This window comes from Nannobrachium achirus (assembly GCF_963921795.1).
Source record: "Nannobrachium achirus genome assembly, chromosome: 10".
Lineage (NCBI taxonomy): Eukaryota > Metazoa > Chordata > Actinopteri > Myctophiformes > Myctophidae > Nannobrachium > Nannobrachium achirus.
Window position 1 is genome coordinate 35,804,727 of NC_137819.1, and position 12,289 is coordinate 35,817,015.

At 42.2% G+C, this 12,289-nt stretch overlaps 1 protein-coding gene across 1 annotated transcript in view; it reads left to right on the forward strand.

The window, feature by feature from the left end:
* Positions 1-11,717, forward strand: part of LOC308293007 (fibrocystin-L-like) — a gene marked incomplete at both ends in the record, with an annotated part of 57,990 nt that extends 46,273 nt beyond the window's left edge. The window contains 20 exons of the mRNA XM_080735432.1: positions 140-269; positions 599-772; positions 1,027-1,130; positions 1,278-1,404; positions 1,737-1,858; positions 2,288-2,378; positions 2,904-3,052; positions 3,785-3,907; positions 4,481-4,592; positions 4,910-5,026; positions 5,173-5,338; positions 5,844-6,076; positions 6,796-6,960; positions 7,246-7,403; positions 7,715-7,850; positions 8,233-8,577; positions 9,539-9,690; positions 10,259-10,405; positions 10,743-10,896; positions 11,428-11,717. Coding sequence (XP_080591558.1) covers positions 140-269; positions 599-772; positions 1,027-1,130; positions 1,278-1,404; positions 1,737-1,858; positions 2,288-2,378; positions 2,904-3,052; positions 3,785-3,907; positions 4,481-4,592; positions 4,910-5,026; positions 5,173-5,338; positions 5,844-6,076; positions 6,796-6,960; positions 7,246-7,403; positions 7,715-7,850; positions 8,233-8,577; positions 9,539-9,690; positions 10,259-10,405; positions 10,743-10,896; positions 11,428-11,717 — 3,195 coding nt within the window. The remainder of the gene's footprint in view (positions 1-139; positions 270-598; positions 773-1,026; positions 1,131-1,277; positions 1,405-1,736; positions 1,859-2,287; positions 2,379-2,903; positions 3,053-3,784; positions 3,908-4,480; positions 4,593-4,909; positions 5,027-5,172; positions 5,339-5,843; positions 6,077-6,795; positions 6,961-7,245; positions 7,404-7,714; positions 7,851-8,232; positions 8,578-9,538; positions 9,691-10,258; positions 10,406-10,742; positions 10,897-11,427) is intronic.
* Between the last annotated feature and the right edge of the window lie 572 nt (positions 11,718-12,289).

Here is a 12,289-nt window from a genome sequence, read left to right on the forward strand (position 1 = left end):
TCTTGTGATGCATGTGATGTCATAGGGACAAGATCTCACATTCAGTGCAAAGGGACCATAGAAGACAGATCATAGACATACAATAATAATTGTACTACACTACATTTTTATCCATTAATTCCTTTGTTTTTGCATGCAGGTTGGAAGTGACATTGTCATTTCCACCACTGGTTATAATCCCATGGAGACGGAGACACGTCAGATCGCTGCTGTGTCATCAGACGCCCGCACCCTCACCCTCAACCAGTCTCTGTCTCACACCCACATTGGTCAGTTCAACCACTTCACCTGGAACCTATTATACTGTGTTGTCCTCCAGAGGTCTATACTCTGTCTCTCCTTTTATCGCTCTACACCAAAGCTCTTTGTCGAAAATAGCCGATCTACAAGCTCACAACACATGTAGCTTATGTAGCTCATGATGGTATCTACTATATGACGTAACACGCACGCACGCACGCACGCACGCACGCACGCACGCACGCACGCACGCACACACACACACACACACACACACACACACACACACACACACTTTCCTGGATTAATGCATGTTATTGACTTTATCTCTCTCTTGCTCTCTATTTTCTCTCTGCAGGAGAGACCCACAGTGTCTCAGGTACTCCATTGAGCTACACCATCGCAGCTGATGTTGGTCTCCTGACCAGGAACATCAAGATCATTGGTCAAGACTACCCAGCCATGTTTGAGGAATCATTCGGCGCCAGGGTGGTGGTTGGTACCTACTCATGGGGTGGAATAGACTACAAAGGTACACCATTTTTAAATGCAGCATTTTATGACATGACAACAATATGGTATGACGTAATGTAATATGACATTAATATGATGACATGACATGACATGACATGACATGACATGACATGACATGACATGACATGACATGACATGACTTGAAAAGATATTGATATGATATGATATGATATGATATGATATGATATGATATGATATGATATGATATGATATGATGTTTTATGTATTGTTCCACCTTTGTTGTCCATGAAGGCAAAGCCCAGATAAGGAACGTGGAGTTCTACCACACTGGTCAGCTGGGATGGAATGACTACTATGACCCTCGCTACTCTGTGGCCTTCATCAACTTGGAAGAGGTACTGTAGGACAACACATTCACATTAATATACCAATTCTAAAGCCAAGGAAAACCATGGAAATATATTTTTTATTAAATCGATTTAAATTGTCACCAGTTCGATTTTCAGCAAGAGAATACTAATTCACTTTTCTCTCTTTGAAAGGTTACACAGAATGACTCCTACGTTCAGGGCTGTGCTTTCCACAATGGCTTCTCTCCTGCAATTGGAGTCTTTGGGACAAGCAGAATGGATGTTGATGACAATGTCATCTTCCACGTCGTCGGAGAAGGTAAGATACGGTAGTGCTTATTTGTGTAATGTACTTTTTCCTTTCTGTATTGTCCTGTAAAGCAAATCATAAAGGTATTTGTATACAGTTCAATGGGTAGAACATGGCACCACACAGCAGCACTTTTGATTGCCTAAACGGGATCATGCAAAATATACCGGTATATGCATTTGTGCTACTTAAAGCATTGTTCTGATAAATGTTGTATGCTATTATTATATTAAATCATGTTATATCATGTCATACTTTGAGGTGGGATCAGGTTGTGCTGTAATAATGTTGCATAAGTAGCACTCTACAAGAAACGTGTCACATTGTGTCACCAATTACAGGTATCAGAGTGTGGGGCAACAACATAAGAGTGCGGAGGAACCTGGTGACCCTAAGTTTATGGACAGGATCCTATCAGGACAGAGAAGAGAAATTCAATTTTGAATGGAATGCTGCCATTGAGGTCTGTCTACTTTTTTGTTCTGTTTAACTTTATTTAACGAGGCACGTTATATTGAAGGAAAACGTTGCAATTTTTTAACCTAAATCCAATTTTTCTGATGCAAAAATAGTAAATACCTTACTGTATGTCTTATTTCCCCCACATCATCAGCATACATTTTGTACATTGATGACGTTAAACACCCACTCTGAGCAATGTCTAACTCACAGTAACAGCATGATGGATAAAGAGCACATTGCAATATGAAAAAGTAGTAAATGTGTACACTGCCAGTAGATCCTAATTCATTGTTATTTTGCCTGCTTGTAATTCTTGTCCCTGTTTAATTCTAATACAGGGACAGGCCTACGATTCCCTTCTGGAAATGTAAACACTGAATTACTGTAAGATGATTTATATCAAAACATCCATCAAACACTTTATTTTCAGGTCAATGAGGGGACAAACGTGGTGTTGCAGGGGAACATTGTGGCAGGTTATGAGAGAGTTGGATATCGTATTGATGGTGAACCATGCCCAGGTAATTTGTTCAAATCCAGCCTATAAATAATGTGTCAAATCAATATGCTGAGTATAGTTGTCTGCTGTGTTGTGTATGACATTGTTTTTTTCTTGAATTCCCTTGCAAACATTAAGGTGCCCTCCACACTAGGCGCGGTCACCGCCTCCTAGCAATTCATTTTCAATGAGAGGCGGGCGGCTTTTTCGGCCGCGCAGCAAAGTTTTGGGGCGGCACGGTCCCGTGAAATCCACCGCGAGCGTACTCGTTTGTGCATGCGTACGCGGGCGGTGAGAGACGGATTGTGTTCATCTTTGTGAAATACCGCGCGGCGTTTACTCACTCAGCGAGTGTGTGTCTCACCACAGTGCGGCCACCGCTGATCCTAGCGGGAGCCCCAACGGCAACCGATCCTAGTGTGGAGGGCACCTAAGACTGATCGCGTAAACAGTTTCATAGTGCATTGTACCTATTCAAGCAGTAACGAGGAACACTGAGGTCTTGGAGGAAGGAGCTCTTACATGTGCGTGATATTTACTTTGCCAGGTGTTCAGAGTGTCACTGAGAAGTGGCGTCAGAACGAAGCCCATGGCGGTCTGTACGGCGTGTTCATGAACAAGGATGGTCTCCCTGGATGCAGTCTGATCCAAGGCTTCAATATCTGGAGGAGCTTTGACTTTGGCATCTACTTCCAAGTATGAAAACGGTCAAGTTTCTTCTTAACTGTAACACTCTTGTGTCCCTCTCTGTGTTACTGTTAATGTCCTTTTTTTGCTCTCCAAAGTGCTTTGTGGTCAGACTGTTCGGCTAAAAGCATACATTTTGGACATAAATAAAGTTGTCAAGAGGCCTGTTTCCCACCCTAAGCTCTAAGACACCCATGGGGCATACTGAAATGACAGGGATTATTAGGCTTCCAAGAAGTGGAGTCAAGGAATTACATTAAAGGAAAGGTTCACCTGTTTATCTTCATCTCCATACATGTAGAATAGATCCTTGCTAACGCCCCCTATTGGACCATTGTCTATTCGCTCTATGTCTCAGAAAAGGGCTGTTGAGAGCTAAAACGTTCTGATAGATATCATCTGTGGGGAGACAGATTCTTTTTTTAAATTGATGGAACAACTGTGTTTACTATTTTAAGCATACAACATTCCTGAGAGAAAGAATGTAATTTTCCATTAGCCTGAAATCTCTGCCACTGACGTAATTGGCAGGTATATTTTCAAGCTATCCACAGCCCACACAGAACAAGTAGACAGAAATGATGTCTTATAGTGAGTTTGGGTGTCTACGGATGAAACATTGTCATCCGTGGTGTTGAGGCGGCTACAGTGGTTAGATACTGTAGATTATATGGAAGACAATAGAAAGGATCATTGTGCTAGTCTTACTTGTATTCTTATTCCATTATACTTTGATTTCAGACAAGTATGGAAATAATTGTTGCCGATGTTACCCTGGTGGACAACGGCATGGGCATCATGTCATACGTCTATAGCCCTCCTTCACTTGCCCATTTATACTCCGAGAAGACCATTGAAGTCCAGGTGAGACAGCGAATTCATTTATTTAAACCTTAATCTGGGCTAAGACTACAGGCATTTTAAAATCTGAAATGATTTGGAAATCACCAAATCCTATAGGATTCTCTTATTACGTAGATTATCTTAAACATGCAAGACTAACTACAAGATTAAAAAAATCATGGGGCATCACAGACTAGAATTATTTATTACAATTATTGGGTTTGCCAGAAAAAAAACGTGCTGTGATTACAAGCAGAAGCAGATGTAAAAAATGAGCCTGTTAAACCTGCCGATAATCGAGAGGGGCATTGCCGAACCCTAGATCACCCCGATTATCCTGTAGTGTGAGCCCTACATTAATCTTACAATTTAAAATGTAGGCATTTAGCAGACACTCTTAATCCAGAGCGATTTACAGGTAAACACAAGGACATTAAAACTATACAAACTATAGGATGCCAGGTCAACAAATGAACATGTCACTGTCTAAATAACATGCTGTTTTAATATAGTGCTTTTAATATACGTATGATAAAATAAAATAAAATAAAAAACAGTTTCATGTAACTGTAATGGTAACCCCTCTTTCCCCAGAATGCACTGATAGTAGGCAGCAGCCCCAACTTCAACTGTTCAGCCGGTATGCCGATGTCCGATTGGAATATGCAAGACAGTGGAGGACACCGTGGTCCTAGGCCTCCCAAAGGTACACACATTGACACATAATTATGGAAACCTTTATGTATGTGTGTAAATTATCTATACATTCTGTATGTATGTATGTATGCATACTTACACATACATTACACACACCCTGTGTGTGTGTGTGTGTGTGTGTGTGTGTGTGTGTGTGTGTGTGTGTGTGTGTGTGTGTGTGTGCGTGTGTGCGTGCGTGCGCATGTGTGTGTGTGTATATACAGTGTGCGTGCGTGCGTGCGCGCACACTATATTATGCCTATTATGCCTGAAAACATAAATTTTCAAAGTTGCACCAAACAACTTCAACTCTCGTCTTTGTACAAGGTGGCACGTCTGGGATCTGTTGGCCTACATTTGAATCTGGACATAACGCCGGTCCCGAAATGAGCCTTGTCGGAATCACCTCGTACAATACCATCAAAGGGCTGATGAGAGTCATCGGTGAGTGCTGCCTGTTTTTGATTAGATCAGTTTACGTTGAACCAGTGGGATCCAAAAAAAACATCAAAACTATTACATTTCCGTTGCTGCCTGCTGTGAGACAAACTTGAATAAATAACCCCAGTTTCCTTGTTGTCCCTGTCCAGACACCACGTTTGTTGGTTTCCGGAACATCTGCTCAAGCGAAACCAGCTTCATGTTCATGACCAACCCTGGCAATGAAGATCTGCAGCACCCAGTGTACGTCCAGGGAATAAAGATGGTTGACAGCACAGAGGGAGCCAAGGTCTTCATCCACAGGCCTGACGTCAGGTATGTCTGTGGTCTGGTGTCTGCAAATTATATATACTGTAACTAAGACGTATTAAATATGTATCTAAATGCAGAGGCATGGATGGAGAAGATTGTAATGCTTAATTTATTGTATTATTGTTTAGCACAAGGTTTTGGGTTCAACATCACTGTTAGGAAGGTTTTCAATGTAATGCACATTGTATTAAGTGCTTCAGATACATTTACCGGTACTTTACCATGTTTTACTTGGCTCTCAGAATTAGACTTCCTCTTAGGATTTGATCCCATAATCTTGGACACATGAAGAACCTCCACTGAGCTACAGAACACCCAGGCGTTAGATTAGTGTTCTACTTTTACTTTTTTACTTTGCAGTTGATAAAGTTAAGTGAGACTTAAAATTGGCTAATAACTGCCTATACATACTATACTTGGCTAATATATGCCTATACTAGACTAGACCTTTTTTTCTTCTGTACTTACACAATAGAATAGAAATAAATATTTGCTTTATTTCCATCAGGAAAGCCAACCCCGCTGACTGTGTGGACATGGACTGTGATGCTAAGAAGAAGACGATGCTGAAGGATTTGGACGGGTCCTTCCTGGGTGCAGTGGGTTCTGTGATTCCCCAGTCAGAGTATGAGTGGGATGGGGATGCCAGGAGAGGGTTGGGTGACTACCGCATCCCTAAAGTCATGCTCACCTTCCCCAATGGCAGCCGCATCCCTGTGGATCAGATCGCTCCAAACAAAGGTAGCCAACCTTACATGTCTGAATTAAACGCTCAGGATTTTCCACTCTCTTTACTCTCTTTACGGCTGTCTGTAAAGAGAGTAAAGACTTCCTCGCATGTGATTTTGATGAGAGGAAGTCATTTAAGGAATTGGAACATAACCATCCATGGCTGTACTTTTTAGTTCCTCTGGATGTGTATCAGTACTTGGATCAAGTGAATGAAGTACATTGGTTAAATGTATTATATATATTAATTATATTATAAATAAAGGACAGACACTGAATTGTTACGGTAATGTTAGGGCATGGTCTCACATACAGTATGCATTAGATAAGAAGAGTCAGCTTCCGTACACACACCAGAAAACCTGCGCTGCCCACTACCCTCAACATGGGACATTGATGCGTCTGACGTGTGATCTTTCCCTTATTCTGTCTTTCAAAAAGTCTCATGTACAAAAAGTCCAGTGCAACTCACTCCTAGTATCTCACTCATAGTAGCACTCCAGGGTTGCTGATAAGAGTCTTTTTTATTTATGTGGAGTTGTACTGAAAATGTACAAGGGCATAGGCATCAATAGATGCATGTACAGTAACCCCTATTTGAAATTTTCTGTGTGTCTAAAGTATAGTATATAGTATATATACAATTTTCCATATATGTCTGATGTACCGTATTATTATTATCATTATTATAATTAATAATATTGTGGCATGTTTTTAATCTTCATTTTCAGGTGTGATCAGGAAGGATTGCACATATATGCACACCTGGCAGAGCTACAAGTGCTTTGGACTGAACTACAGGATGCTGTCGATTGAGAGTCTGGACGCAGACACAGAGACCAGACGCCTGTCTCCTGTGGCTGTACTGGGAGATGGCTATGTGGATCTGATTAATGGTGAGAATAGTTGCTTCCACACACAATCATATGCACACATGCACATAATCACTTTTGCATCACATTGGATGGATGCAGTTTGGTGTATTTAATTGTTGCACTGTGTACTTTTAAAGATGTCAATAAAGTATTCAATTAATCACACGTATGCACGCACACACACACATACAATGTTTCTTTACAATGGCATATTCGTCTGGCTATGCAAGGCTAATGCTGTTTATAGACAGTGTTCCTGACAAACCTCCAAAGAAAGTAATAAAACTCATCACTGTTGCTTCACAGGCCCTCAGGACCATGGCTGGTGTTCAGGCTATACCTGTCAGAAGAGGCTGTCTCTGTTCCACAGCATTGTGGCTACCGGACACTCCTACGATGTCTACTTCAGCAGTGTCACACCTCAGAAACTACGCCTGATGATGATCAATGCCAAACCTTCTGAGGTACAGTACTATGTGTGCATAGCACTGCTCTGCCCTGAATGAGTACCAGAGTCAAAGGAAAAGCCTGGACCTTCAATGGGAATCTTCTTTTCATATATTGAATGTGGTCAGATCATAATGAAATTGACACATTTTGTCTTTAAAGGCCAAATATAATGAAACTCTCCTAAATTCGTCTTTTGAGCTCTTTATAGTAGAGAAGCAAAATGTAGTTCACATCTTTTACTTTGTATTTTTCTGTGTTTTAAGCATTTTCCCTGTTCACCTACCTACTATAGATCTAACTTAAACTTTGGCTTTCATTCATACAGAGTATCTTGGTTTCGGTTTTCTACTCCAAGCCCCAGCGGCTGGATGTGTACGTTGACAACTCTTTGGTCGCTCCAACTAATGCTGAATGGAACTCTGACAACACTGACTATACACTGAAAGAGCCAACGTCTCCAGGTAGAATGCATTCTAAACTTATAGATATATTGGTTCATGGTTAGTTCTTCTGGTTGAGTAATTTGATTGAACAAGTGTTCTGATTATACGGTATAACAGCACAGGCATTTTGCCACTCTGCTACTGTAACATTAGCCTTTCATTAGCCCCACATTTTGTTTCAGTCCTGAAGGCTCTATACAGAGCCAAATGAAATAAATAATCAACAAATTATTAACTGTTGTATCCCATTACTTAATTTGTAGTAGAACTGCTGTACATTATCTTTGGTACATATACAACCTAATCCCAGCTTTGCTGATATACAGCACTGTACGTTGCTAAACTACTGTATCATACTGATACAAATACTTAACACCCATCTGTCTTGGCACCCCCCCAGGACAATACGTCCCCCGCCTTAACGCCACTGTGGGGACAAATTTCTTCGACCCGGTCAACAAGATGATGAAGGTCCTGTTGAGAGGCTCCACACCCGTGGAGATCAGACTCTCCCCGGTTCTCTTCATCTCCTTCCAGCTGCCGGCCATGACAGAGGAGGAGTTCTTCGGGGACAACCTGGTCCAGAACCTGGCATTGTTCCTCAAGGTCCCGGCCAACATGATCCGCATCACCAACATTGTCCGCGAGGACAGCGCAAAGCGCCGCAGGAAGAGGGCCAGTGGAATGACAGTGGAGATTGAGATTAAGAAGCCCCCTGTACAGCAGACCACCAACACCACTAATGGTTAGTAGTAGGGACACTGCTAATGTGTAGAGTCCGACCGATGCCAGATTTCTGGGTCCGATGTCGATCGCAAATTTGTAGAGGCCTAGACACGGATTACCAATGTTTTGACTGATATTTAATTAAAACAAAAACAAGTCAATATAAAATGCATGAGTAGCCAGCCCCTATAGTTGCATGTGTAGACCCCACAGTTAGTACCAGCCATGAACCAGCGACAGCCGACAACAGCCCTGCTAATCGGGCTCAGCCCTATTAGCACGACTGGTTGTGCGTTGGACTGGCGAGTGGGAGTCCTGGGTTCAGTCCCCACTTCCGCGTATCACTACAATCTGGCGTTGTCGGCAGGATGAGGAGCGTGGTATCCTTGTGTGAGGGACAGGTCCACGTCGTGTGCGGCGGTCCGCGGCGTGAAGTGTGAAGCGCGAGGGCGCGCTCCAAAGATCAGGGGGGTGATTGTAGACCCCACAGTTAGTACCAGCGATGAACCAGCGACAACAGCCCTGCTAATCGGGCTCAACCCTATTAGCTCGACTGGTTGTGCATTGGACTGGTGAGTGGGAGTCCTGGGTTCAATCCCCGCTTCCGCGTATCACTCATGCATAAACTGGACTTGTTTTTATTTAACTATATACTGGTAAGCCCTATTAAAAATATATATTGTGTTACTGATTGGTAAGCTTATACTGTGTAGATGTTATTTTTTAACTTGATAATTTCTGAAATTTCTTTTGACACTTTTCAAAATAGATGCTAGATTGAAAGTGGTTAAAATCGAGACCCATAGGCTGTTTAATTGCTGCTGATACCGATGTCGTACCATAATGACACATGATTATACATCAACCAAACCGATATGTCGGTCTGCCTCAACTAATGTGTTTGGCCATACAGGAAATATGGACCTGCTACAGTAGCTCCATCTACTACTACAGTATCACTGATTCTATTTTATTTCCAGATGAAGAGGACTTTGCTCTTTTGAAGAACATTGCCAATGACCTTGGACAGGCAGCAGTTTCTGGCAACCTGAGTATGGCCACCGGCTTGAACGTGTCCTCCATGGGAGTCGTTGCACCTCCTCCCCCGGCATCTGACCCTACCTGGAATGAGGTGAGCTCTATCTCAAGACTCAGTTGTAGGGTAAACCCCTTCACTGTTTGGTATGGATTTGACCACAGACCCCCATCTGAAAATATTTTGTGCCATGGACAACTTTTGACACACTATGAGCTTTTCAAGCTGCTATTTTTGAACCGTTTCAATGAAAATATTATGAATTAACCACATGGACCCTTGTGTCCCTATTCTGAACATGTTGTAATGGGTGAACATTCAGCAAAAAATAAAACAGTTCTACTAGATCAGCAATTTTCGGTGATATTAGGTGTAGGGGAAAAGGGTAAGGGACCAAGAGTATAGACCTTTGGGGGACCCCGGTCAGTAAAGTATATAAGAGTTTAAGTAGTTAATTAACCGAGCAGCTTATTCAACGTTCAAGTTTCATTCCATTACCAATTTAAAGGACATTTTGGGCATTGGCCTACAGCAACTGTAGGCTATTACTAGCTAGTCTGTCCTACCCTACTGTACATCACCTTTGAAGGAGTACTGTTGCTTGTTCAATGACAAATGCTCAGCTTTCTCATGACATTTATTTTCTTGCTTCTACTCTGCTTAGGTGGCCACTGAAGAGGTGACAAGGGAAGAGCCTACAGTGAGCTTTGTGTCCAGTGTGTCTGACCTACTGCTGATAGTGGCACCCATTGCAGGGCAATACGTTGGTCCTCTGTACCAGCAGCCCAGCCTCATGGCTGTGGATGAAGTGGTAAGATATAATAAATATAAGTTTTGGCTTTAAATCTGTTTTGTTGTCAAGGCAGGTTAATAGGCTAAACTTCTGTAATGAAGCCATTGTAAGTTGCTTCTAATAAATATTAGTATATTACTAGTAGATGACTGACTTCACTGACAGTTACGGTTTAGTGTGATACTTATACTGTACATTTACTGTACATGGGTTAGGGTACATATTGTATCTTAAAGATTAGGTCTATATTCACTACATGAATAGTGGTTTAATTCTCACTGCAAGGCAATCTGAATGAAAGCCTCTGCAAGATATAAACAAATATAAAATATATGGCTATGGTCTCTGTCTGCAGGGTAAATGTGTTTCTGTGGGAGTCACCTCCCTCATGGCCACAGCATCCCTGAAAGACTCCAGTGGAAACCCTGTCGACGGACTAACTGGAAACACCACCATCCTCTTCAGTGACTGCTGGGCTAACTTCACCGATCTGGCCATCCTCAACAGTGGTAGGTGTTCCACCTGTTCCACCTGGTTGATTAACGCAAATGCTCAGTGTTGAGGTCTAGAAATATCTGATCAATAAAAAGGCATTAAAACAATCTTTGCAGACGCAAAACCTCTTATTTGGCACCAGGCAGTAATCTTAGTGTATTGGCACCTAAACCACAGTCCTGTCTTAGAAACATATTCAGTGCTTTACATTATTATCACTTATCAGATTAACCACTTAAATCCCTGTAGTCTTAGAGAACTGGACTTGAGTTACAACTGTACTACTTCCATATAATGTCTTTTGCCAGAAATTGCTGATCTACGAGCTCACAATGTGCCGCTTTAGGACGCATTGTGAGCTATTTTTGGCCAATGTTCCCCCAAGAATATGGACGCTGGGGTTCAAGTGGTTAATATGATAGAGTTTGTTAGTTTCCCACAAGACAAGTGAAAATTCCAGAGTCTTACGTAGCTACACTATATACCATAGTGTTATTCCTAGGATAGCACTTCTTTCCTAAGATAACTGTTTCCCTTCCCTGTAGGTGAGAATCTGACCATGGCTTTTACTCTGAAAGAGTGGGGTGCTCAGTCACGAGCCTTCAGCGTCAAAGCTCTCCCGACCACTCTGGCTCCTACCACCACTCCCAACAACACCATCGACAACAACTCCACTCAGACAACGACCACCATGGGCCCCACTACCAGCTCCTGGACCACAGAGTCCACTACAGATGACAACAGCATCTTTGATTCAAGCTCTAATCTCTCCTCCAGTGCTCTTTGTTTGATTAGCATTATCTATGCTCTGAGCTTCTTTTTAAGAGGCCTGTAAGAAATGCTAGGGCCAGGGGGAAGGGTTTTGAGAAGACGTTACATACTGTACCTTCTTGAGAATTAAAAACAAGTCTTCCAAATGAAGGAATGTACAGTAATTCTATTAAATTATATGCACATTGTTGTTGGTTTCTTTTCTAGTGTATCTTGGTTGGATTTCCTGTTTCTGTTTCAATGTTTCATGAGGCTGAACTTTATCTTATATTATAATGGGGTGCCCATTCAGAACGTGTGCTCATTCAGAACGCGTGCCCGTTCGGAAATGGCGAGAGCTTGGATCCCGATATTGCTGCTTTCAGCCTTATCAAGGGACATGCTTGTTTCGAACGTGTAGCCGTTCAGAATGTGTGCCTGTTTGGAGCGGGGAGATTTCTTGGCCTTCTGAAGTGCTGCTTGCAGCACTGTCAAGAACAGCACATCTAATCAACTTCACACTCAGCACTGAACTTCCTTGCTTCCTCAGCAATAGGCCTACACCCAACAAGTGTGAAGACGATTGGATGTTCTCAGTTCTTGAGAGCTGCCGTATGAAGGAGAGACAGACAGACAGACAGACAGACATACAAACAA